The 27,862-nt window shown below is 39.2% G+C and overlaps 1 protein-coding gene across 1 annotated transcript; it reads left to right on the top strand.

Annotated features, from left to right (window-relative positions):
* The first annotated feature begins 84 nt into the window (after positions 1–84).
* Positions 85–27,337, top strand: LOC149815816 (carbon catabolite repressor protein 4 homolog 1-like). The gene is made up of 12 exons (XM_089990679.1): positions 85–830; positions 15,983–16,754; positions 17,263–17,349; positions 17,430–17,513; positions 17,591–17,677; positions 17,766–17,852; positions 24,951–25,004; positions 25,091–25,182; positions 25,309–25,423; positions 25,492–25,642; positions 25,826–25,999; positions 26,981–27,337. The coding sequence occupies exons 1-11, from the start codon at positions 673–675 to the stop codon at positions 25,969–25,971; spliced, it is 1,833 nt and encodes a 610-aa protein (XP_089846805.1). The 5' UTR covers positions 85–672; the 3' UTR covers positions 25,972–25,999; positions 26,981–27,337.
* The last annotated feature ends 525 nt before the right edge of the window (positions 27,338–27,862 follow it).

Raw genomic sequence — 27,862 nt, 5'->3', positions numbered from 1 at the left:
ATTTGCAAACGTAGCTGATAAGATCATATGAGAGAGAGAGAGTCCCACCAAAAAACAAACCCAAAAAAAAAGATATATATATATATAGAGAGAGAGAGAGAGAGAGAGAAGAGAGAGAGAGAGGTTAACATCTCCCGTGCGATCTGCTTTCGTCTCCCTCCTATTTTGCCCTCTTCTTCCCCCAACCCCAACCCCAACCCCTAACCCCTTCTTCTGTTTCTTTTTATTGTATTCAATTCAATTTCACTCATCTCTCCGGTTTCCTTTCCCACTCAGACAAGATCCCAAGTCAAAATCCCCCTTGTCCTTTCACTTCCGCTCCCCTTTTTCTTGGTTTAGGGCCTCTCGCTCCTCTTTACACGTTTCTTTGTCACCATCTACATCCTCTTCCTCGGATAAAGAAAGATATTGCCCTGCCCATCTGGTTGGGGCCTTCAGTGCCTTCTTCTTTCCCTTGCTCCAAATCCTCCTTCTGCTCCGTCCCTCATTCTTGAATCGCGACTACGGATTAGCAACCAAGGCTGGCGGATTCAGTGTCCGGCTGATGGCGGATCCGCCTGGTTTCCGCCCGGCCTCTGCGTACGCATCCATCAGAAGAAGCCTTCGGAAGAGGAGGGAGCGGCGTCTGCGAGTGGAAGAAGAGGGATTTGGATCGCGGCCGGAGAAGGAACTATGCTGAGCGTGCTGCGTCTACACCTCCCTTCCGACATCCCCATCGTAGGATGCGAGCTCACCCCGTACGTCCTCCTGCGCCGCCCCGATAACACCGTCACCAACGACGATGTGTCCGAGTCCGCCCCCCTCGATGGTTGCTTCGTCAGATACAAGTGGTTAGTTTGTTGTTCTTGTTGTTGAACACTACGCCTGCGCTTCTGATGATTTCTTGCTTGGGTTTCTACGGTTGTTTCTATTTGATTTGTGCACTCTTTCCTGGAGAATGTGCCCTACGATCCAAGCGGTTTTTCTTCTGTTTTCTTTTCCCAGAATGAATGATTTGTGAAGGTAAAATGAACGATGGCAGTGGAGAGTTGTTGCTTTTTTAAGAGCCAAGCTTGTAGGAATCACATACAGGTCACGTTTGTCATAAACGCTGTTAGCTCACGGAGTTTGCCAGTATTGGGAGGTAGCATAGTTGGAAGTACAAACGACCCAATACATGGTGGGAGTATTTTTGTGGTGCACGTCTATTTCATTATAAACTTTCGCCCTCTTAGAATAGTTCCAGTGTAAGATATGATTCTAGGTTGTCTTTTACCCCTTTACCTTCGATGAAGGTTTTGCTATTTGCTTTGAGACTTCATCATTAGTATTTCTATCTGATTACGATAACAATGGTATTGTCGTCCACATTGTTGCTGCCATTCTTTTCATTTTATTTATTTCTGATATCATAACATGTCCTCCTGTTAACATGAAGCTTACTCCAGCACATCACATTATGAATATGTTTTTTTCTTTTTAAAGAATATCAACTTAGATGCTCCTGGTGCTGATATGGTTATCCAAATAAAGCCTTTCTTGTAAACTTGAATATGCTCTTCAATCTTCACATTAAGTATTTTTATTTGGTTTACATGATTCTTCTTGAAAACCTATCTATGTGTACTGGGGACTCCTAGGTATTTATTTTGCACTAGGTTGTCTATTGTACTAAGTTCCACTTCTGCAAGAGCACCGAATAATTATCTTGAAGCTCATCCACTTTATGATAATTATATCGCTTGCCTCGAAATGACCTGACCCAATAGGGAAATCCCAAATTCTTGGCCTTTCAATACAAACAAATAGATGCCATGGTGACAGAGCCCTTCATATGTGATGGAAGATATCTTCATCCTCCTCTATCTGTGAATTAAAAATGTTTATTTTATGTGTTTGTAATTGTTAAGATTAATGTAATATAAGCATATATATACGTATATGTATACATATATATATATATATATTGTTTAATATATATTGTGTATATCTTGTAATAATCTATGTCACATGGGTGCTGGTGCGGGGATGCGACACTTCCAAAAAAACCCGGGTGCGGGGGTGCGGCAAGGGCAAAAATGTAAAATATATATATATATATAATTTTGAAGTTTTAACAGTTAACATTGTCATAATATCATTCATCATGCATGCAATATATCAACCTAAATATCAAATTATCAATCAAATAAGTAAATGCTCCCACCTCTGTTTTCCTCATTTTTTGCTCACATTGATCCTGCAAGCCGAATACCAATTATAGCTTCAATGGAACAAATAAACAAACCCCATAAAGCGAATACCAAATATAGCTCAATGGAACAAATAAACATATCCTATAAGCCGAATACCAGATATAGTTCTCAATGCAACAAATAAACACATTACTATAAGTCGATTACAAAAAACAGCTCAATGGAACAAATAAACAAAGTGGTCAAAACTCTAAACAAATTCAACATCCCATAATATAACCAACAAATCACCACATTGTTATCGTCGCGAAATTTTTCCCCCGTCTTCCCTTCCTTGCGGAAGAGAGAAAGAGGAAACGCTTTCGCGCTTCAAACTTGACCGGATTTTGGAAAATGTTTTTGAAATACTCGCCTCCGTTTTTGAAAATTGCGGGAAAATCCATGGGATGGGGCTCGACCTGTCGGTACGAGGTTCGACCGTTCCTGCCGCCTTTAACAGGGGTAATCGAACCAAGGACCAAAATTGTGCTTGACTTAGTTAAATCATCAAAATCATGTTCTATCCTAAATGCACAGAGAATTTAGTCATGTGCTATGAGATTTGGAAAATGCAACTTGGGAAAACATGATGTATGCTTGGAAAATATTTGAAGTTGAAAAGATTTCTCAGGAAAAGAGTAAATTTCTCAGGAAACTCAGATGAAAAGATTTGAAATCTTGAGAAAGTTTATAAAGACTTGGGAAAATCATGAATGATTGGAAGTCCTGAGAAAATGTGAGTAATTCTTAGGAAAAGTGTGAACATTTGAAGGGAAATGCTTGTCAGGAAAACTCCAACTCTGAAAATTTTATTTGGAAAGAGGATTGAAAATTCATAGGAAAACTTTTGGAGTTGAAAAGCATTTCTTGGGAAAAGGTGAAAATCGATTTCTCAGGAAACTCAAATGAAAGGGGTTTTGAAATCACAAGAAAGTTCATAAAGGTGTGGAAAAATCAGAAATAGTTGAAAATCTTGGGAAAATAGAAGTGATTCTTGAGAAAAAGGTGAACCTTTGAAAAGGGAAACACTTCTTAGGAAAACTTGGACTTTGAGAGTTTTCTTAGGAAAATGATGGAAATTCATAAGAAAGCTCATTGAAGAAGGAAATTCAAAACTTGGGAAATTGAAATCCTGGGAATTTTACCCTTGAAATACTTGGAAATCGATTTTGATCTTGGAAAAAGATTGGAAAACTCTTTTGAAGCTCTTAAGAAAATAACATTTTCCAGGGAAAACTATGGGGAAATTGACTTGGGAAAACCGATTTTGAAAGATTCTTAGAGTTTCTTGAGAAATCGATTTCTTGAGAATGAAATTTTCTTAAGAAAATCATAAGAAAACCAATGATTTCATGATGCAAATGATATGAGTGAAAGAATGCACTTTGAAAGGTTTTCTAGGGAAATTTGTTGGAAAAATGTGTATTAAGTCAAAGTAAATCCTTCACATATTCTGACTGTGGCCATGAATATGTTCCGAGTTTAATTGATTTAATGCACAAGATTTCGAAAACATTGGAAATATGATGTGCATTTTCAAGATAGCCTAAGAGTGTAGGCTCAATGTGACTAGTAGAAAGATGATGGATCTGGGTCTCGTCCATATTTCGACTAGGGCCGTAAATATGGATTCCACCGAGTTCATCAACTCCCTAAGAGTTGGTGCACGTGCCATTCGTGAACATCCATAGTGCTTTTGAAATAAAATGCATGAATCATATAAGCAGGATATTGCATAAATTCAAACTATATGATATGCATCCTAGTCTAAGCAGGAAATTAACTCTCTTATTCCAAAATTTACATTATTACATCACTAAATAAAGGAAATAAAAGAAATTTGCAGACTTCAGCTCCTTCTTTTGAATGTCCCTGCCAAACTTGAAATAAGGTTAGCTCAAATATGTGGGTTTTTCCAAGATTTTCCAATAATATTATGAAATTATTGGATTTAATTGGATATAAACCCTATTCTCATGCTTCCTTGATATTTTGAAATGATGAAAATGCTAGAAATTCAGTAGAAAACAATTTGAAATTCGGAATTGAGGTTAAAATGACCAAAATACCCCTAAAATTAAAGTTACATTTTTAAAATCAGGGTTTTTTGAAGGAAAACTAGGTAAAATTGAGATTTCGAAATTCAAATTGAATCCAATGATGATGAAATGCAGTATGAGGCATGATGACATGCTGCTAAACACATTATGACTGTAAAATCAGAATTTGACATTTTGAAATTTAGCCAAAATAGCGAATTTCGCTTGTTTTTCACTTGGATCCGGGTCATGCGGGACCCTGTTTTGGTATTGTGGCTAATCCGAACCTCAAATGGATTCCAAATTGCACCAAATTCGGTATGAAGCATCTAATTACTCTGATAAACAACCTAGAATGCTAAAAATCACGAAATGATATGATTTAAATTCTACAATTCAAAGAAAGTCCTAAAATGGTGGATTTTGCCTATGGATCCGAACCAAATGCAATGCTTAACATGATAATGCAAGATTTACACCATGAAAACTTCTGATATTTTGCAGACTGCTAAAAGACCCGAAATGGAACATTTTTGGTTTTTACAGCCTCGGGATTTGAGCCATGGTGAGTTCAATAACAGGGATTTAGTTCTGACAGAGGTAAAAATCACCCTAATCTGATGTAAAATACCAAACAAATATAAAACAACCATGGAAATTTATGAAATTAATTAGTGCTATGCACGACACCTACATGACCAACTTTCATGTTTATGACTTCGGCATTTGATCAACAGAAACACAGAGAAAAATATAACTATTCCTGCCTAAACTAACATAACAGACAAATGTAGCAAAACAGGGGACTGTCAAAAAAAATCCGAAGCAGGTATCAACACTGTTCTAAAAATCACAGGCGTTTAGATGCAAACAGAGGACATCTCGGACACAATTTTCACTTTTTATAGTTTTGGATTTGGAGCAACACACAAAGAGAAAATATAGCCCTAAGTCGATCCAAGATCTCAGAGGCCCAAATTAGGCTCTGACACGTGTCCCAAACTCTCGGATTTTTGTCATACATTAAAAGAAATCAGAAAACTATGAAAAAATCATAATAAAAACTAGACATTCTCCCGAATTCACAACATTTTTCGGATCGAAAATCGGATCTCCCATGAGGGATATCTCGATTTTAAAAGTCGGCAAATGATTTTCAAAACGCATCCCGGGTGACAAAACCCGACTTGCCATTTTGAATGTTTACCGCAGTAAACAAATTCAAATGTCTTCGAAGTTTTGGCACAATTTTAAGGACACCTAAGGGCGCATTCCGTGATTTTTTTGGGATTTTTAATAAAAACTAAATGTATGAAATGACGTGTGGACTGACTGACAAAAACAGAGACCTACTGAAAATAAGCAGAATTGAAATAAATGCTAAATTAATCCTAATTAATTCATGAAATGTACTAAATGAATGAAATAAAATGCAAATTAAATCTAGCTAACTACATGCATGTTAAAAATCATCAAGGAAGTATAATTATGTATTTTTATATATGTCGTTTTATGAGAATAGCTCAATCCATCCCTCGGATGAGCTCTTTCTTCAAACGACAACACGAATCAAACCAAAAGAATTATCATAGTGAAATCAATAGGAATGGAGGCTTACCTTGTGTTCTCCAGCGGTTTTGGAACTCCCAAAATGAGTGACTACCTTGATAATGGGCTCTAGAGGGGCGTGAATCCAGAGGAAACTAAGAAAGAATGAAAATGGAATTCTGAAGTTCAATTCTCAAACAGGGCTCTCAGAGTGAAAATGCTAAATCCAAAAGAAGCTCCCCTAGGCTGGGCATGGGGCCTTGTATTTATAGAGATTTTTGGAAAATTTTGAAATTCAAAGAAGCTTAATCTGAGCCCTCCATGTGGCGCCATCTCAGAGGGTGTTGTCTTGGAGTTTGAAATTCAAATTCTGCTTTATTCTGGAAGGAGGAGAGACTTCCATGTGGCGCCATCTCAGAGCATCCACATTGCCATGTGTCAGAAGGTAGGAGCAGAGGAAGCAGAAGACGCCACCTCAGAGGGGTTTGAATTCTACTTTTTCTGATGAAAGGAGAGACTGACATGTGGCGCCATCTCAGAGCATCTTCATTGACATGTGTCAGAAGGAAAGGCAGAGGATTCAGATGGTGCCACCTCAGAGAGAGTTTGAAATTTAAATTTCTGTTTTTTCTAGAGGAAAGGAGAGACTGCCATGTGGCACCACCTCAGGGTGGCTCCTACAATGACATGTGGCAAGAGGGAGGAAAAGGGACACGTGGCACCATCTCACACAAAATAGAAAAGGTGAAGTTCAGGATTTGCGCCACCTCAGACTGGAGTTTGAACATTTGAATTCTAGCTTTCTCTGAAGGAGGCAGAAAGTGACATGGGTCACTTGCTTTTTCTGAAGAAAGCAGAGAGAGACACGTGTCCCTTGCTTTTTCTGAGAAGAGCAGAGGGTGACATGTGTCACTTGCTTTTTCTGAGAAAAGCAGGGAGTGACATGTGTCTTCTACTTTTTCTAAAGGAAGCTGGAGATGACATGTGTCATCTACTTTTCTGAGAAAAATAGGAGGGAGACATGTGTCCTCTGCTTTTTCTGAAAGGAGCAGAGATTGACACGTGTCGCTTGCTTTTCCTGAGGAAAGGAGAGAGTGACATGTGTCACCTGCAGGAGACATAATTCAAATGGTGCCACCTCAGGGGAGACAAATTCTACTTTTTCTGAACAGGACAACACATGACACGTGGCATCTCATGGTGACCTTGGAATGACACTTGGCACAGGGTGAAGATGGTAGACATTGACATGTGGCATAAAATAAAGAGGATGACTAATGACATGTGGCGGCATCTTAAGGTGGCTCCACACTGACACGTGTCAAAGGATGGCAGAAGAGAGAAGGTGACATGTGGCGCCAACTCTAGGTGAACCCTATGCTGACACATGGCAGGTAAATGAGAGGAGAGAGAAAGGACAAGTGACACCAATCCAGGGGACAAGGCTCCTATATTTTTGGGTTTTTCAAAATTCGAATTTTCAAAAGAAAAGCCTGTGTGACACCACCTCAATGTGGGTCCCACATTGCTTTTTTATTGAAATAAGGATAAAACAACAACTTCTTTTTTTGGAATTTTCATAAAATCTGGACTAATTGGTAAAACATGAATTTTTGGAAAGAGTTGGCCCCTGTAGGGCGATTTTGTAAAAGGAAGATATTTGAAATAGCTAACAAAAGGGCAAAATCTGAGTTGAAGTGGCTGAAATCCATATTGAAAACTATCCAGATTATTTTTCTGAGGAAATATTTTAAAATTCAGAGTCCTGGGGGTAAAATGGGAAGAATTGATAATTTTGAAGACTCAGGGTTTTGAAATCAATTTTGAAAAGGGTTAAAATTCTAATCTGGATTGAAAATTTTGAAATCAAGAGTTCTGGACCTCGAAATGACATGCTGTGCAGTGCAGTGATTTGAAATGCTCATACAATGATATGCAATGTCATGTCTTATGAAATGCAATCTTGAACCAAGACTTGGAGTTGTCTGTCTCCTGTCAGGAATAAAATTTTGAACATCTGAGTTAAAATTAGAGAAATTTTGAGAGTTTCAGATGAAATTTAGACTTTTGCACGGTCCGGGCTCAGAAAATGACCATTTTGCCCTCCAGCGATTTCAGAGGCTGGATTTTGATGTTTGGTGGAAATGTTGGGGAGGTGAGTAAAAATTTGGGGTGTTGCCACACATGCACCCCACATTCATAAAAGAGCTAAGCATAAAGCTTGAATATTAAACAATCAAAGAAAGAACATACGAAAAGAGGAGGAGTGGGGAGGGAAGGGGATGAGTTTTTACTTTATAGTGGCAGGTCCGCAACTGCACTGAACGCAATGGCGTAGCTCCCGTTCGCGACGATCAATCCGGCGTCGGAAGCGTATCTCGGAAACCCAAAAGTACAAGCTACATTCAATCCAAACCCCAAAATTTTCACCGAGAGAATACACAGAAAGGACTATACTCTCTTAGGAAAAACGAGAAAGAAATCGAGGAAAATGACACGAGAGCGACTGGAACCTGCCAAGTGGACGACGAGGATGTCTCCGGGGGTGATGGCGGGGGAGCCCATGGCATTAACGACCATGAGGTCGGAGAGGGTGGTGTTGTACCTGGCAGCGATGGCCAGGAGGGTGTCGGGAGGCTGGACGACGTAAGATAGGTAGACGGCGGGGAGACCGTTATCAGAGGAGTTGAAGCAGGCGCAGGGGAGGGGGATCTTGAGGGGCTGGCCGAGGTCGATGAGGGCGGTGGCGGAGATGCCCCTCACCTGTTGAAAACAAAGGGAGCGAGAGGCGGGGCTCGACCCCTCCCCTGCTGACCCAACAAGAGAGCGAGAGGGTTCTGGGGGGGGGGCTCAACCCCTCCCATGCCGACACAAGAAGAAAGCGAGAGAGGGTACGTACCTGCGAAAGGAGAGGAGGAGCTTGGGAGGTGGAGCTGGGGCGTCGGTAGGAGAGAGCTCGAGCTCAGGGGGAGAGGAGAGATTAGGGGCAAATTTTTTTTTTTGCCCTAATCCTCCTTTTCATCGGGGATTTTTTTTTAAAAGCAAAAAAGTGGACAAAAATGACCCTAGGTGCGTTGACTGCACCCAGGGTCATGTTGACCGCACTCGGTGCCGCACCTGCACGCGCACCCGCATCGCGTCGCGTCGACACGGGTGCGACACCTGTTTTGCCGAGTCCTTGTGACTTAGGTAATAATATATATAATATATAATAATATATATTATATATATATATATATATAAAATATATGAGAGTCAAATCAAACTAGTTTGACTAGCTCCCAACGTCTTGGATTTCAGACTCTCATATTCCGGTATGTATTTTCTTTGGATTCTCTACCTTGAATATTTATAGCATATATTAAAAAAATGTGTTTGAAATATAGTAGATATTTTTTAATATGTTAAAAATGAATATGTTTTCAAGTTAATTAAAATTAGAACTTGTGAAAAATTATTGACTTTTGATATATGTTTTTGTGTAAGCACGTTTACATGAAATATATGTTTTGATATGTATATGTTTTGAAAAATGTCGTCATGAAAATTATATTTTACAAGAGTATGTAGTTTTCTTTAAAATTTTAAATACTATGCTTCTATGTTTTTTATGTTATTTGCAAAATACTAATTTTTGTTTTGTGTATTTTGTTTTATCGTAATGATCATTGGTGCCCTTAAGCATGTGTCAAAGCATGATTATTAGGTATATTATGTGAATTTTATGTTAAAAATGTGTTTCTTGAGAAATTTAGATTCTTGTATAATGTATATCTTGTCATCATAATTTTAATTCTTTGATAATACCATGAATATCTTGCATGCTCTCATATCGACATGCTCATGTCCCATATGTTTATGTGGCTTCAATGATTGACTTCAAGATATTTCTCTCTAAATTAATTATTTGAAAACCATCCTCAATTGATTATATTTGAAAATGATCTTGGATGTTTTTATGACTTGTGTTCGTTTCTCTTTGTCATTCGTATTACAAATGACTCGTGCATTGGATGCTTTGTTCACATATAACTTGAATGCATTTTGTATGTCATAATATTAACTTGTTTTCCTCCTTATGGATTCTATTTTGCTCCTTAGAAGGTTTATATTTGATGCATTGTGAGTGATATTTAGTATGTAGTATTAAAATTCATAGCTTTTGTATAGCCTATGTGGCTATAAGTTATTAGATTATCTTATTGCCTTGAGTATTCATGACTAGTGATAATTATGTATGCTATTCCTCGAGAATTTCTATTAATGTTACATGTCATTGTTGTCTCATAGTAGACTTATGATTTAAATCTAAAAGGCTTCTTTTTAGATCATATATATTGTTCTTGTCCTCTCTTTGAGAGTTATTGAATCCTTTGTATGTGATGTGCCTTAGTGCACTTATTCCTTAATTGGTGCATTTATGAATTCATTTTTGAAGAATTGCTTATGTTAAGCATGGTTCTTGTTTGCTTATTAAAGATTGTAAAAATTGTCATGAGACATATTGAAAACCTCACTACAAAATGCACTCAAGAACACTAAAAAATATTTCTATAGAACTATCCATCACTCTCACTCCTCGCAAAGGCACACACTCACCCATATTTATAGAGAAAAGTAGAGAGAAGAAGAGCAGAAGTGGAATAGAGAGGGGAAGTCCTCTCTCATTAAAGAATGAGAGAGATCTCCCAGCGGCTAGAATTCTAGCCGTTGGGAGCAAGTCAAACTAGCTTCAACTTGACTCCCATATATATTATATATATTTACAATATATATAATATATATTCTTATATATATTATTATAATATATGCATTATATATATATACTTATATTACATTAATCTGAAACATATTCAAATATGTAGTTGGTTTCTTTTCGATAAAGCTGTTATTGGGGCTGGCAACAGCTTGGATTCCTCAGACATTAATAGTTGTAGCCCATGGATTTGAAACCCTCTATTCACATGAAGGGTAAATTTATATGAGCTGTTAGACCTTTGGGTTATCTAAGTGGTATATGCTCCAAATCCAAAAGATCACACTTTGTCTTATATGAGTTCAAGTTCAAATCCAGTGGGATCAGGATCCCATGATCTGACACTTCTAGATCTGCCGGATATGGTTAGATTCAGGCCAAATTCTATCCATCAATCATGCTCCAGTTCACAAAGTTTGAATCTTGGTGTGCCTGAGTTTCAATCACGTTAAATCTGTTTCCATCCTTAGGTGCATTGGTCATGGTTTTCTGGAGGTGACATTGCTACTCATGTGTTATAGAAAACCTTAAATAGTTGTAGCACGTTCTCACTTAGTTAATGGTGTTTTAAGTAGGGGTGGCAATCGGGTCCGGTTGGCGGGTCGGGTTAGCATACCTCAACCCGAACCCGACCCGTTTATTAAACGGGTCGGCTGTGGCAAACACGAACCCGACCCGTTTAATAAAAGGGTAACCCGACACGACCCGCCAACCCATTTAATAAATGGGTTGGGTCGGGTAAACGGGTTTTCAGGTTCGCGGGTCAGGTTGGCGGGTCGGGTTGGCGGGTTGACGGGTCGGGCAGACGGGTTGGCGGGTTGACCCACCCGCCTAACCCGTTTATTAAACGGGTCAGCCGGGTTGGCGGGTTGGCATACCCCCAACCCGAACCCGACCTGTTTAATAAACGGGTTACACGGGTTGACCCGTTTATTAAACGGGTTGGCTTAAGCCCAACCCGAACCCGCCTAAGAGGCGGGTTGGCGGGTCGTGTCAGAAATTGCCACCCCTAGTTTTAAGGCAGTGAAATGAGGTCTTTGAATAAACTATGGTATGGAGAGTGATAGCTGAATGCCAATTAAAAAAAGCGTGTTACTGAGAGCAGGGTAGTTAGAATTTCCTGTTTCCTGTTAATACAACTGATGCTCCCTTGACACAATTCATATTTATTTGCTTTAAAACTAAGTGGATTTGTTTGTCAAAATTGTATGCTTGGGAGAAGAAGGCGCTGCCGGTTTAATGTAGAGAAGAATTTATGGTGTAGACAAGGGCTTGGTAAACTTCTGAAGCCTTTTGTCAACTGACAGTGTATTTTTTAATTGTATTTGGTGTGTACGTTTATCAAGAATCTAAAGTTACAACATATTATGGTGCATATGCACACTCGTACCTGAATGGGTGGGTAGAAGTATAAGTTCTCATTGGTTCTTCAAGCTCTTCAAGCTAGAAAATGAGTTAAAAAAGAAGGTGGCATTACTTGTATAAATGCTGTGGGATATCAAGGTGCTAGAAATGTGTTGTGCTTTAAGAAGATAAATGTGAAGTTGATAGTCTTGTAAATTGGAAATTTACTTTATAAGATGAACTTTGTTGGGTCAATAGGTGAACGTGTTATTATTGAATTAGACAAATAGGAAATCGGCAATAAGAATTGACAGTGTTTCATCATGTAAGCTTCATGCACTTCATCCTCCTATCTTTCCTACCATCATCACCACTTGCTGTCTTGGTCTGTTCCAATTCCATTCTCTTCTCTTATTGCCATGTTTATCCTAGCTCCTTATGCGTTCCTCCTCCATCTGTAATTCTGCAATCCTTCATGTACCACCAGCTTGTTGCATACATGTTATTCTCAGCCCAATCTTTCTATTGTTCTTGTGTCTTCCTTGGAGCATCCTGTTCTAATGCATCCATGTGAGACATGCTCCCTAGTACTGTTTGGGAGAACTAAGATTGATAGTCTGATCTTGGGTAAGCGAAGAATACTTGCTTGCAGTCCCATGTCAATTAATCTTTTACCCTCAAATGCAAATCGTTGTGATCGATAATATTGATGTCTACCATCATACCAAAACTTGCCGTTGCTTCACCAGTTTTAGGGGATGAAGCTTTTGTTGTTGCTGGAGCTATGTGACACGCAGTTCAGTCACTACTCCAATCAAACCATTTGATCTCACTCATTATCAGCGAGATCAGGGATATTTCTGATAGATGTGTTCTACTAAGTCTAAGAGTTAACAATTTTTGTAGACGGGCTACCCCTTTTTTATGCCTGAAAGGGTTGAACTCAAGTTATGTGAAAGCGGGGAACTTTGGTAGTTCCTTAGAAGTTATTGGCATAACCATCCCATGGGGTGGGTTTCAAACACTAGAACCTTTTGCTTTTTCAGTCAAGCAGGGGAATGCCCTTGCTGAGTTTTGAATCCCAAGACCAATTGGTTATAATAGTGTGAAGCGACCGTCCAACTATCTTGTTCAACCCAAAAACTGATACATAGAAGATTGCCTTAGAACTTCAGGACAGGACTTGCTAATTTAAGAATATATGTGTGTGTGTGGGAAGTCAATCCGGTTTTAGACAGACATATGGTGGCATATGTTTCTCTGTCTAAATATGAGAACCTTTTTAATTTGGCTTTGGAAAAGGAGTGTTAGATTGCCTACCATTATATGGGTAGAGGAGTTTGGGATATCACATTCCACAGAAATTTGACTCTGAATGAGTGAGGATTTTCTGGTCCTTAATAAGGAACTTGAGGTTTGTGTTGTTAATACCTTGGATGACATTCTAGATTGCCTATCATTATTTGGGTGGAGGAGTTTGGGATATCACATCCCACTGAAACTTGACTCTGAATGAGATTGAAGATTTGCTCGCCCTTAATAAATAACTTGAGGTTTATGTTGTTAATGCCTTGGAGGACGCTCTACACTAGGGCTATGTCACTTGGGTATGAATATGAATACGGGTGCGGGTACGGGTACATGTATGGGTATGGGTATGGGTACGGGTACGGGTACCGGTACGGAGGATACGACACGGCAATTCCAAAATATGTGGGTATGGGGACATGTGTATATATATAGTTTGGACTGACATAGGTCTAGTTCCAGCTTTGACAGAACTCTGATTCAGACCTAGGTTGAAACAGATCTTGATCTGGTCTGAATAAGACTTGGGTTTAGACTTTGACACAGGTCTAGTTCTGATATAGGTCAGCTTTGACACAGGTTTGATTCAGACCTAGATTAAAACTGATCCGGATCTGGTCTGACCCAGGTCTGAATAATTCATAATTCAGACCTGACTTTACCCAGGTCTTATTATAACACCTGGTTTGTGCCAGGTGTTATGAAAGACATTTGAAAAAAGAAAAAAAGAAAAAACATGAGAGAAAGAGAGAGAAACAGATCCGGATCTAAATCTGGGCCAAGTCTAAATGGACCCAAATAAGATTTGGGTCCATTCAAACCTTATCATAACACCTAGTTTGCGCCAGGTGTTATAAAAAACATGAGAGAGAGAGTTGTCCTGACCCGCGGGGTATCCCACTGCCAGTTAAGGAGGATCCCTCCAGCACTGGAAGAGGAAGAGGAAGAGGAAGAGGAAGTCAGGTACGCATCCTCCCATCTTCCTCTCTCTCTCCACCACTTTCTTCCTCCTCTCTCTCTCATCTTTCTTCTGCTTCTCCTTCTTCCCTTTCTCTGGTTTTGTTTTTCCCCCCTCTCTCATCTCTCTAGTTTCCCCCTATCCCTATTTCCCTTTCTCTGGTTTTCCCTCTCATTTTTTAAACCAGAGAAAGGGGTGGAAGAGGGAAACTGAGAGAGAGGGAAATCGAGAGGGGAGAAGATGAGAGAGAGTGCAAGAGAGAGAAGGGGGAAGAGGGGTTTGGGGAGCGAGACCAGGGAGAGAGAGTCGAGGGTTTTGGTGGTGGGGGGAGGGGGGGGCATTTTTTTGAGTTTTGGATCTGAATTAGACCCGACCGACCCAGCGCATTGTGGGACCCGACCCGCGTTATACCCTCACTGCATCTGGTACAGCCACCCAAATGGCGTGTCGCAGTGACGTAGACACTCAGAGATTTTACTACTAAATTATCTTGTATGCCCCTATTACAACTCATGACGGCTCCATTTCTTGAGAAAACAGTCTGGGTTACCCACCCAAATCCCGTAGCCATGTCCTTCAAATGGCTGTTATCTGTTGACAAATTCCTGACGTAAACTGATTAGCTTAAAATGGGCATCCCTTGCAAGCTCATCTCCCATGTGCTGTATCAAGGAGGAATCTGGTGGCACCTGTTTTGGGAGTGCCAACCATTTAGAACTCTTTGTTTAGCATGCCCTGAGCGGAAACCAAAGCAATGGTCTGCAAGTTATTCAGACAATTTTTTTTTGGCATCCTAGGCATGGAGACAGGGGAAATGAAAGATTATTTGGAAACGGTGGATCTTATTTGCAGTGGCATATGTGAAGGGAAGGAAATAAGAGAATCTTTGAGGACAAGGTCATTATTAGTTTCCGCTTTGCCAAGGCTAAATGTATAATTTCAGATGTAGACTGGGTTGGATGCAATAGAATAAGATCTTTTGTGACTAGGTTTTTTTTTTAATTTGATCTTTTTTCTATATTGTTTTACGGAGAATCTCTTGTCGTGTGTATTGCCTTATGATGAAACTTATATCTTTCCTCTAAAAAAAAAGAAAGAATAGGTGTGATTTTGAAAATATTGCTCTATTATTACTTTAGATAAAAAAATTTACTTTCTATTTTCTATAATCTTAATATGAATTTTTTCATTTTTTTTTGTTTAAGAACTTCTCTACCTTTTCTATAAACTTTTTTGCAAAATAATATTGTTAAAACCTATCTTGTTCACACACACACACACACACACACACACACACACACACACACATATATATATATATATTTGCAATTTTCTTTTCTTAAATGCACGTCAGTTATTTTTTTGAGATTTTATTGAAAAACCTGTACTTGTGAAATAGACTTGCTGGGATATAGCTGAGACCAGTAAGTGTCGATGCAATGCTTGTATACACATGCTTTAACAGTTCTTTGTGTGCGGTTTGATACTCATGTTGTCTTCCTTTGGTCGATTGTAGCCACATCTTTGTTCCTGGTTTGGTTCTTCATTCTCGAATATTGATGATCACATTCACTTGTCTCATCTGCATTGCTGTTAGTTCTAATTAAGTGCCGAGTCTTGATGCTATCTTTATATTGATATGCCATGTCACAGGCTGCTCTATGAGACATTTGTGTGCTGATGTGCATATAAAAAAAGTGACGTTTTTCTTGCATCATGAATCCAGGCATCCTGCAAATTATTTTTGATTAATCCTTATGGTTGGTATTTTGTACCATTCCCAAGATATGACAGTTCCTATTGCTGATTGTTGTAGGTATCGTATACAGAGCGACAAAAGAGTTGCAATATGCAGTGTACATCCTTCTGAACAAGCAACTTTGCAATGCTTAGGTTGTGTGAAGGCAAAAATACCAGTTGCAAAAAGTTACCACTGTACTACAAAATGTTTCTCTGATGCATGGCAGCATCATCGTGCTTTACATGATCGTGCTACAAGTGCTGTAAATGAAAATGGAACAGAAGAGGATGATATGTTTGGGAGAATGAGTAGTAGCGGCTCAGGAGCTCTTAGTGCAGCTGGGGGATTGACTGCTTCAGCATCAGTTGCTGTCCAGACCCCAAGCCTTAACAATGGTTCTACTCCTGTATATCCTGCACCTGTTACAGAAAGGAGTGGGGGTGAAACATGGTTCGAAGTGGGACGGTCTAGAACTTATACACCGACAGCTGATGATATTGGGCATGTGCTGAAGTTTGAGTGTGTGGTAGTTGATTTGGATACCAGAATACCTGTGGGTCCAGTCAGTACCCTTATGACCTCACGAGTTATTCCCGCACCATCTCCTACTCCTAGACGTTTGATTCCAGTAAATGGAGCTGATATTGTAGGGCACTTAGATTCAGATGGTCGAAGTGTATCTTCAGGAACCTTCACTGTTCTCTCTTACAATATTTTATCAGACGCATATGCTACAAATGAAACATACAGCTACTGCCCATCATGGGCCCTTTCATGGCCATACCGGAGACAGAATTTATTACGAGAAATCATTGGGTATCATGCAGATATTCTCTGTCTTCAAGAGGTATTATTTTGCATGCAGTTCCCGAGTTCTTAATTCTTCCAGTCAAGTGGAAACCATTGTTACATGAAACTACCTGAGATTCTGTTCCATGGGTGCACTGGCTGAAAAAGCTTCTTCTGTTGCTTCCTTGAACTCAGAATATTTTTAAAACTTGCTTTGTTTCTGATACTAGATGTAGTAAGCTACAGTTTGCGGTCTACTTCATAGTTAGCAAATTCAGTAACTCAGTTTTCACCAGCTCACCTTTGACATGGAGTTTGACAAGTTGGTTGGTTAGGCAATTCCTTTTCTCCCTCTTTTTTTTTGAAATATAATAATGTACTAGATGTAGGAAAACATTGGTAAAATGTCACAAAATATGAAAAGGGATTGAAATGTTAAAAAGGAAGGGGTCTTGGTCTGCAACCTAGGGCACCGGCAATGGCCTGGCCTATTCGAGGCAGTATGAAGTCTTTGTTACAGTTTTTTAACTATATTGCATCTACATACTCGCAGTTTGTGTTTACAGGTACAGAGTGATCACTTTGAGGATTTCTTTGCACCTGAACTTGAAAAGCATGGCTATATAGCTGTCTATAAGAGAAAGACGTCAGAGGTTAGGCATACATCGATGGATCTCTGGAAAGTCTTATCCCAAGGAATGCATTGTTTGATATGGTCTTTTATGGATCACAGGTTTTCAATGGCAATGGACGTGCAATTGATGGTTGTGCAACTTTTTTTCGCAGGGATCGGTTTTCATTAGTCAAGAAATATGAGGCATGTGTTTGGTCGATGTCAAGTTTTTTGGTCTCTCTGCACACTGCATTTTGCATTAACTTATAGTACTTGTGCAGGTTGAGTTCAATAAGGCTGCACAGTCTTTAACTGAAGCCTTGGTTCCAATTACTCAAAAGAAAACTGCTCTTAGTCGGTTGCTTAAGGTGATTCGCTGCTACATGTTTTTTTTTAATATGCTCATATCTGGCATATCTTTCTGAACATTTTGACTCTTGTGATAATTGTTTCTAGGATAATGTTGCTCTAATTGTAGTTCTAGAGGCAAAATTTAGTAGTCTTGTAGTGGATACTCCTGGGAAACGACAGCTACTCTGTGTGGTAAGAGCTACACTATGAACCTTTAATGTCTCTTCTTCTCTGCCTCTTCTAGAAAATTGATGTCTGTATTGCATGTCGTCATGAGTTCCCAATTTGATGATGCTTTTCATTTACAATGAAAGAAATATGGCTGCCATTTTTTCATTCCACTTATGTATGTCAGTATCTTCTTTTGGTTGAGACTGCTGTTTATTGATTTGCTTGGCTATATGTAAGATGTTTACTTCTACCAGGCCTCCGTACCTGTGTGGACACTGTAGAGCATGGTACAAGTTCCAGTACTTTTAGGTACATGTCAACTGAGTTTTGGACCTATCGTGACCCATTTTTATCTGTTTCATGACATGTTGTCAATGTGTGATATTAAAAGTGCCTGGTGTTAACAATATATTTATTGATTATTAATTGTTAGTCAACTATATATCTTGGATTTTTTTTTAACTTTTCATTCATGATTGGCAGTCTATAAGTTCATATGTAGAGAAATTTGTGAAATAATTGTAGTATAATTGCACATTTGGATATATATATATATATATACACCCATTTGTCATAGTTGGGTATCACCTATCTGATGGGGTAGGTTGCCCAGGTAGAGAAGTTGGTAGGAGAGCAAAACGAGTTAACCCTAAAAAACAAAGGAGATTTCCCCAAGGAGCAAGCCAGCAACATCCCGAAGCAGAGTAAAGGGGATCTGTCTGGGCAGTCTCGCCTCTTCTCCTGGCCAAAACCTGCCTGCAGGTTGAGGGAGGAGAGACACGGAATCCGGCTACATGAGTTAATTCTCAACATTCGGGCAGCAGGTGAGGAACAAAACAAAAGAAGATTCCTTCCAATCCTTTCTCCAACCACTCATAGATGTCCATTGATTAGCATGTGGTTTGATTGGACATGAAATCAAGTCTTTCTAAATGGAATGAAATGGGTGCTCTCACAAAGGCACAAATTTCGGATCACTGTTTCTTTGTACCTTGTCAATGATCGTACTTACAAATGAAACTCCAATAAGATAAGTCAACATTCCATCTCTAAGGATCGTTGACAACTAAATAGTCTTTGTGTCCAGGAATAAAACCCTAGCTTCATCATCAAACCTGTAGTCTCTTATAGTTGACTAACCAGTGTCACCTATATCGGTGATATTTTGAAAATATCGCTTTAATATCATCTATTTCAAGGTAGCCGATATTTTCAAAATATCACATGAACAAAAATATCATGATAATTTTGAAAAAAATCTTGTTTTATATATATCTTAGCCCATGTTTTGTATTTTTGGTTTCTTTTTGTATTTTAAAAGCTTTTCAAAGTTATTTCCTTCTATTTTTCAAAGAATATCTATTATTTTCTTATATTTTTTTATTAATTTTCACACTTCACATTTTTAGAACTCCTGAAGATTTTCCAACTTTTGAAATTCCCTCTGAGAAATACCCTCCCCGAGAAATTACCTTGAACGATACAGGTGACTATGATACTAACTACAGTTACACCTATGCCACTATAGAAGCTAGAAGTAGCTTATAGTGGAGTAGTCGGCCTAACCAAACGTCAAAATGGAGAACTTGCACTTTTGTGCAATCCATGAAGAAAAATAGTCCTATATCATTGAGTGGAAAGGATTGAAGGTTTTTATTTGGCCATAAAAGCAAGGCTTCTATCTTTTCATACTGTGGCATCCATCACAATTTGAATGGGTTGGGTCTTGAGCTTGATTAAGCTTGACCCACTTTGTAGTGAAAAATCATTATTTAGACATGTTTTTGTTCAAATGTTTATCCAAAAATTTACTGGGTAGTAAACCCATTAAGTAAATCCAGTATGGGTATAAGGACCAGACTTGGACTGGCCCTTATACCGAAGCCTGACCTGATAATTTATTGGGTTGGGTTTAGCCCGACTTTAATCGGGCCGGGTCATCAAATGGCCGCCCAACCCCCGGCCCAAATCAGGTCGCACACCTACAAAACACAACAGATACCTGGCCCGTGTCCTTACAGATGTTACCTATATAATTCCTTTAGTAGAAAACATGTTTTGGATCATGTTTTTGCAACATGTAAGTTGCTGTTCCAAGGACTTCAAAAATCAACAGCCCACAATGTACCAAAATTTCATGGCTAAAAAAATCATATTTCATTATTGAAAATTGATGATTTAAAGAGTGTTCCCTGGCAAACAAACCATGTTGAACACATATATGAGGTCAGATTGAGTTGATCCAACTTATACCTATGATTTTTCAACTAGATTGTACATACAATCTTTAGGTAGACAGTAGCATTTATATATAAGTTGTGAACCATGATATCATACAGTACGGTGGTGCCACTCTTGTTTGTGTTAGATCTAACAATGCAGATGTGCTTAACATGGTTTATTTCTATGTCATATGGATGCAGGAGCAGGACATGATGCAGATAAGCTTAGTACGATACAATAATTTTAAAAAATTATGATATGGGGACACAGCTGTACACACACATAGATGTCTGTATGTGTGTGGCCATGTATATAAAACAACAATTTTAAGTCACTACAATTAGGAACATCAAATAATGAGAGATTTAAAATTGAAATGTAATGTAATTGATGACTAATTTTAAATGAAAAAACTCAAGAGAATATGAAATAAGTAAATAAAATCATAAAAGAAAATAGATAAAGTTAATGACACAATGTTGACTGTGCATGAAACTGGGTTGACTATGTCACGGAAAGTGTCCAATGTAGGACCAAGGAATGAAACCTATTGATTCTGGATAAACAAGGTAAAAAAACCCTTTGAATGCAATGAGCTGCATAGAAAAGACAACGACTCCTTGGCCGTTCTCCGCACGGGCATTGGATATAATCGGGCTTTACAACAAGCTATCGACCGGTTTCGGCTTGCTCCCCCTTCTAATCAAGCTGCCCCATTGTTGCCTTCGATAGTGTCCATATGAGATGCACATGCTAAGTGAAATGTTTGTGTGACATGTATATATAGTCACTAGAATATGAGAATTAGAAATATGGGCATTTCCAACATTTTTTTTTTGAAAATCCAACAATGTAGGTGTGTTTAACATGGTAAAATTGCTAGGAATCAATTGTTGGATCGTGTATTTTCGATGAAAAAATGTGAATTTTAAATGTTTGAATATTTATGAATATTATGAGTTGTTGATTTTAAAGCCTTAAAAAAATCTCGTTTATGCATCATAATTGGACGATTCCAGTTGTCACGGGCTAAATTCCAATGCCAAATTGTTCGCCTTTTAAGCCAAGGAACGCCTGTGCATCACTAGGTCTTGTGGCCTAGTCAACCCAATTTGTTACAGGCATAGAATGTTTCGCAAACCCGCGACGTTCCAGACGGTCCAGTCTAGCCACCCTAACGGCCAGAGGCTGCACACTGACACTTTTCCATGTGCTGAATCATTTCATTGGCCCTGCATAGCTGCCTAGCAGAAGCTGATAAAATGCATCTTCAAATGCGTGTTCTATCTAGTCCATGCCACTTAGTGCATATGAGTGATGCCTTCGGAACTGCCGAAGCGTCTGCCGTCGAGACGCGAGGTCGACCACAAGTTAGAGTTGACCCTTGGAGCAAAACCCCCTGCCATGGTCCCTTATCGCATGAGGCTAGCTGAATTGAAGGAGCTGCGCAAACAGCTGGACGGGAAGGGAAAACCATCCCTTGCTTATCAGTTTGTTCGATAATGACACGAGCAGACCGAGCTGGAGAAGGCGTTTCTGCACAAAGCGACTAAGAGGATAAGAAGTGGGTGGACAAGCATCATCGTCCTGCTGGGTTTCGTGTTGGGGACGAAGTGTTGGTGAAACTCTACCTGAACCGTACATGCATCTTCCGTGGACGACCCCACAGATTGATAAGAAAGTACGAGGGACCATTCACCATCATCAAGAAAGTGGGCAACCTAGCGGACAAGATGGACCTGCCCCCAAACTTCAAAGTGCACTCGGTGTTCTACGTGTGCAACCTCAACCTGAAACCATTTCATGCAGACGAGGGGAATCCGGAACGTAGCCTGCCACAACGCGCTCCTATCCTGCAGAGGACCCCAGTAGCACAACGAGCCGAGAAACGTTTCACCACAAGGTCAACTACTTGGGCGAAGCAAAGAAGTATCTGGTGCAGTGGAAGGAGGCAACGAAGCCGTCGTGGGAGCCAGTATTCCGGATGAAGAGCCGCTATCCATCCGAAGTCAGGGCCTACCACGAAGCAGATGGCTCTAAGGGCTGTGAATGACTTGAAGGGAGGAGCCTGTTTCCCTGCGTCCTACTTTGTGTGTCTAGAGTTTGTTTTGCTTTGGTTAAGTCTTGATGTAAAGTGTCAAGTCACTTGCAGAAAATCTCAAATCTGAACAAGAAACTATGAAAGCTCTATCTCAATCAGACCAAAGCTGAGTAAGAGTGAGAGTGAGAGTGAGAGAGAAGGACTGAGGAAGAAACTTCGGGAGACAAAGAGATGGAGAGAGCGAGAGTGAGAGTAAGTGAGAGATAGAGAGATCGAGTGTGCGAGTGAGTGAGAGAGCGAGAGCGAGATAAGAGAGATGGAGAGACAAAGAGAGCGAGAGAAGTGTGTGTGTGTGTGTGTGTGAGTTTGAGATACAGAAAAAGCGAGAGAAGAGAGACAGAGACAGAGGGAGTGAGATTGAGCGAGAGAAGAGAGATGGGGAGATAGAGAGAGCGAGTGAGAGACAAAGCGAGTGAGAGAGAGGAACAAGGAGAGTCAGAGAGATGAAACGAGAGAGAGGATGTAGTGATACGTACCTGAGGATACCCTTTATCCTCTTCAGGAGGAAAGGTCGTCGTCGGCGTCAGCTTCAGGAGGAGAGGTCAGGAAGAGAGGAAGGGAGGATTAGGGCAATTTTTTTTGCCCTAATCCTCCTCTCCTTGGCCCATTTCATTGGGCATTTTTTTAAACTTCAAAAGTTGGACATAAATGACCCTGGGTGCGTTGACCACACCCAGGGTCAGGTTGACCACATTGGGTGACTCACTCGAACGCGCACCTGCGTCGCATCGATGCAGGTGCGACACCTGGTTGGCCGAATCCCTGTGACATAGCTTGCAACTTTCTCCCGGCCACACATGGACTTTGGTTCAGGTTGATAAATACCCTGAAGGTTCACCCCGTAGATCTGAACTGTAATGTGCCGTCAGGCAAAAATGTGAATGAATGCCAATGCGTAGAACTTTCTTTTGTTCACCCTCGTTGTGATTGCTTTCGAGTGATTGAGATTTCTCTCCCTCTCTATTCTCTCGCTCTCTTGCACTCTCAATTATCAAAGCTTCTGCAACGGCAAACGATCGATCAAAAGGTTTGTGGCGGTAAGGATGATCGTCGCGCCGCATTGACCTATTGAAGAAGTAGGCTCGTGACACCAGTGCTGGTCCTTATAAAACCCATGTAGATCACATCTATACGATTAGATTTAAGAGAAAAGAACAAAGAATCCATTAAAATCGCGGTTCACAGAGTAGTTCTCATATTCTTGTGACTCTCTCTCTCTCTCTCTCTCTATATAATAGTAACATTTGCTACCCTCGTGGGGTAAGGAATTGCCTAGTGAAAAAATGTAATATATGTATTTTTCATTTGACCCTCCTGATGTAATCTACATATTAGTTTAGTGGAAACTGGCCTTTGGATCATGTTTTTCAGATGTATATGTCAGATTTTATGAGGGTTGAAAAAATCAACGGTATGCAATGAGCCAAATGTTCAAACTTCAGAAAAACATATTTTTACATTGATCCAAGAGTCTATTCTTACTATTTTGACCATGATGAACCTATGTCACATGGGTGCGGGTGCGGGTGCGGGGGTGCGGCACTTTCAAAAACCTTGGGTGCGGGGGTGCGGCAGGGGCAAAAATGTAAAATAAATAAGTAAATAAATAAATAAACACATAAAAAAATATATATATATATATATAAAAGGGGGGTCCGGGGGTTCCCCCCGGCGCGGGTCAACGCACCTAGGGTCAGGTTGGCCGCACCCGCGTCGACGCGGGTGCGGCGCCCTGCTAGCCAAATCCCTGTGACATAGTGATGAACACATCCATGAGGTCAGATTTGGTCAAAACAACCTCCCCCTACGAGTTGCAAGGGGTTCCTTACCCACGAGGGTAGCAAATGCAATTATATATATATATATATATATAGTGATTGGTTCCTTTAATGGGAGGAAGGTGCAGACAGTCTCAATTTTCATTTTTTTGACACTTTTTTGGAAATCTGACCTTACAGATGTGATCTACATGGTTAGTTTAGTAGAAATTGGCTTTTGAATCATCCGATTATGACATGCTAGCAGGATTTTATAAGGATTCAATAATCAATGGATTAAATTTTTTTATAAATTTTAAAGCTCATTAAATTATTTTTTTTTGTCTGAAAAGTATGATGCAGCTGTCAATTCCTAGCAAATGGATCATGCTAAACACGTGGGGTTAGATTTGCCAAACCTGGCCTGAAACATTAAAATTCAGCACTGTCCACACCGTATGGACGGTTAGAAGGAACCAATTTTCCTCCCTCCCTCTCTCTCTCTCTCTATGTATATATATATATATATATATATATTACTATTAGTTTTTTTCATATCTAATTGCATCACAAAATTCGATTTTTGAGATGGTGAAAGATCAGCGGTTCACAATTCAGGAAGATAAAGAAAAATGATTTAAAACATCATGTTGGAGTCAAGTTTAACATATGAAGACAGTAAATGGAACATGCTAAACATGACCAAAGTTTAATTTTTGCTTTTGGGGATCAGATCCTTGTAAATCAACTGCCTACCACGCATGTTACAGTGGTTCGGTACCACAATATATATGTATGTATGTATTTATTCCCATGCACATCTTTTTAAATTTTTTGTATTGCAACTTCGTACCTGTATGTTTGTGATGTAGTTGGCATTCTGCTTATTGTCTACTTGGGCACTGCTGTTTTTTCAGCAACGACTTTACATTCCTTAATGTGTGCTGTGCACCTGTATGCACACAAACATGACAACTGCCTCCATTTTTTGATGTTTATTCTTGGGCCTTTTCTTGTTAACTTTATCTGGTTTTGCAGGCAAACACACATGTCAATGTCCATCATGAACTGAAGGATGTTAAGCTATGGCAGGTTGAATTGTTTATATTCATTATTAACAGTTTTTATAATATTGATTATTTCCTTTAAGCATAACTGTTTTATGTGCTTAACTATAGGTGCACACACTTCTAAAGGGACTGGAAAAAATTGCAGTTAGTGCCGATATTCCAATGCTAGTTTGTGGGGATTTCAATTCAACTCCTGGAAGGTCTTTCACTTTCTCAGAACTCATTTTAAAAAAAAAAATTCTCAACACTTTATTTTTGTCTCTTACTCTTAACGTTTTACATGCATTCATTTCTTTTCTGGGAATACATGTTCCAACTTATAACAGTGCTTCACATGCGCTTCTGGCAATGGGCAAGGTTGATCCATTGCATCCGGACTTATCTATTGATCCTTTAGGGATCTTGCGCCCTGCTAGCAAGCTCACTCATCAGCTTCCACTGGTAACATATCTTTCTGAAAAGCCTAATTTTAAAGCCTAGTTCCAGTTGTGAGTGACAATTTGTTACAGGTGAGTGCATACTCGTCTTTTGCGAGAATGGTGGGAGTTGGTGCAAATTTGGAGAACCAAAGAAGAAGAATGGATTCAACGACAAATGAACCATTGTTCACAAATTGCACAAGAGATTTCCTTGGCACCCTTGATTACATTTTCTACACAGGTAAGTTGTCATTATCATGGACATTGATATGTGGTCCTAATAATTAGCATTGTTTCACATTTACATTCTTCCTGTTATATAAATATTTTTATTACGCATGTTACTTTATGTTTAGAAATTAAGAAGCTCTCTGCATGTGATTGCTGGAAGTTGATGTTTTCCATGCTTATGCTTCCATTCCAGCGGACTCATTGACAGTGGAATCGTTATTGGAACTTTTGGATGAGGAGAGCTTACGAAAAGACACAGCTTTGCCATCGCCGGAGTGGTCTTCGGATCACATAGCCCTTCTGGCTGGATTCCGCTGCATGTCTAGAATTCGGCGTTAAGAACATGGTGCAAGTTTCTACTTTCTAGGTACCTGTTCTTCTTTCTCTCCTATATATTGTGCACCTTTTGAATACCATTGCATGCTAGCGTGACTCTTTTTCTTTTTAAGTTATTTATTTCCTTTCCTTTTTTGTTACTTTGTTGAGTTTATTTGAGCTTATTTCCATTGATATATTGATGCTACTGTTAGACACTATTTTGTTTTAAATAAATATGAGATCTGATTTGATCCAGAATTCATAATCATACTACATTAAGACAGGTATATTATAAGACTAATTGCTATTATGCTCTGCTAGTTTTAAGTTCCAGGGTTCAGAAATTATTTTATCTTTAATAAGTTTATATAAATCATTTAAATGAATGGGGCCAATCTGATTTGCCTATTTTAGTAAAAAAGTTTATTTTACTCATTGGTTTAATTACACTGACCAAGTTATTGTATGGTTTCCATTGGATAACGTGTCTTGTGTATTGTCAGGGCTTAGATAGTGGGATGTCCATGACTACTTGTAATCCAGTCCTATTGCATAAACCTTTGGGATTTCTAGTAGCATCACTTTCCCTTTTTCTTGAAAGATGGCTGGAATTGTAAAGGTTTTGAATTTATTGGGACCTATGTATGTGTTGTTTCCTTTCTTTCTTTCTTTTATTTCGGAATGAATTTATCAAGTCTTTCTTCCCTTCATCATCGTTTTCCATTTTTTGTTAGGTACACTTTTATTTGTGTTTTAGTTTAGTCACCTGGCAGAATTCTTTGACTTCTTTAATTCACAGAGATCTACTAGTTTTGATTTCAGTGGGCTTTCAAAATGCTAAAAATGTGTTCGAGGAATATTCCTTTAATATTTATTTGTTAGGCTTTGTTATAGTGTAAAAAGTATTGCAATGCTTGTTTGGGGATTTACTAAGGGTTGCTAATTTATCGGGAATTCATGAACATACCTTAGAAGTTTTCATGTATGCACATATATGTTAGCACTTAAAAGTTCAAGTTTTATGTTTTAGGATCTTTATGGAGCAACTGATGGAGATGTAGAAAAATACCTGATGAAGAGAATACCCTTTGAGTGATGTATTGGGAAAAGGTCAACCATGCCCTCGTTTTAGTTTTTGATGCTTCCTCTGAAGGGGTGTATTGATCTGGCTGTGTACTATGCTACTTTTTGTTCCATAGAAAATTACAAATGTTCTATTTGAAATTCAAGCAGGTCTTGTTTGAGCAACTATAATTTTCGCTCTTTAATCATTGCCACAAATTTATTTTTCAGTACAGCTTTTGTACAAAGCACGACACATATAATGAGCTTAATTTGAATAAGCGTCATTATTCTAATAGTTTACTAAGGCCATTAATTCTTATAATGAGACAACTCAGTATGCAGTGTATTTGTGGCTCAATCCGGACTATAGTTTGGACTTATGATGCCTTGAGTGTCCTGGTTCTGCTTGAGCAGTGCTTGTTTGCCTTTTGTAGTCCTTGTAAACCAAGTTTGGCAATGTCAATTGGAAAACGAAAAAAACAAACAAAGAAATTATGGTGCAGGGCAAAGTAAATCCAAGTCTTGGCATTTTCTTTGTCAAATTATCAATTAAAGATACGTGAATTGTTTCATTCACTCTCTGCAAGAGGCTAATTGCATGTATGTGAAACAAGCTGCCCCAAGTCCATTCGAATGAAAATCTTGCATCGGCATTTTTCCCAAGCTTGTGAAATTGAAGAATCTAACATATGGTGAATTTGTCTTTTGAAAGATGGACTAGACACCCGAGCCGTTTTAATTTCTTTTCTTTTTTTTTTTGAAAGGCAAGCTGGGGTTAGGCAGACCTCTACCAGAAAACTCTTAAGCCCCATGTGGCAGAGGGATTCGAACCTGAGCCTTCAGCTTG

The sequence above is a fragment of the Nuphar pumila genome, chromosome 15 (genome assembly GCF_984573655.1).
Source record: "Nuphar pumila chromosome 15, dmNupPumi1.hap1.1, whole genome shotgun sequence".
NCBI lineage: Eukaryota > Viridiplantae > Streptophyta > Magnoliopsida > Nymphaeales > Nymphaeaceae > Nuphar > Nuphar pumila.
This window is presented reverse-complemented; position numbering and strand designations above follow the sequence as displayed.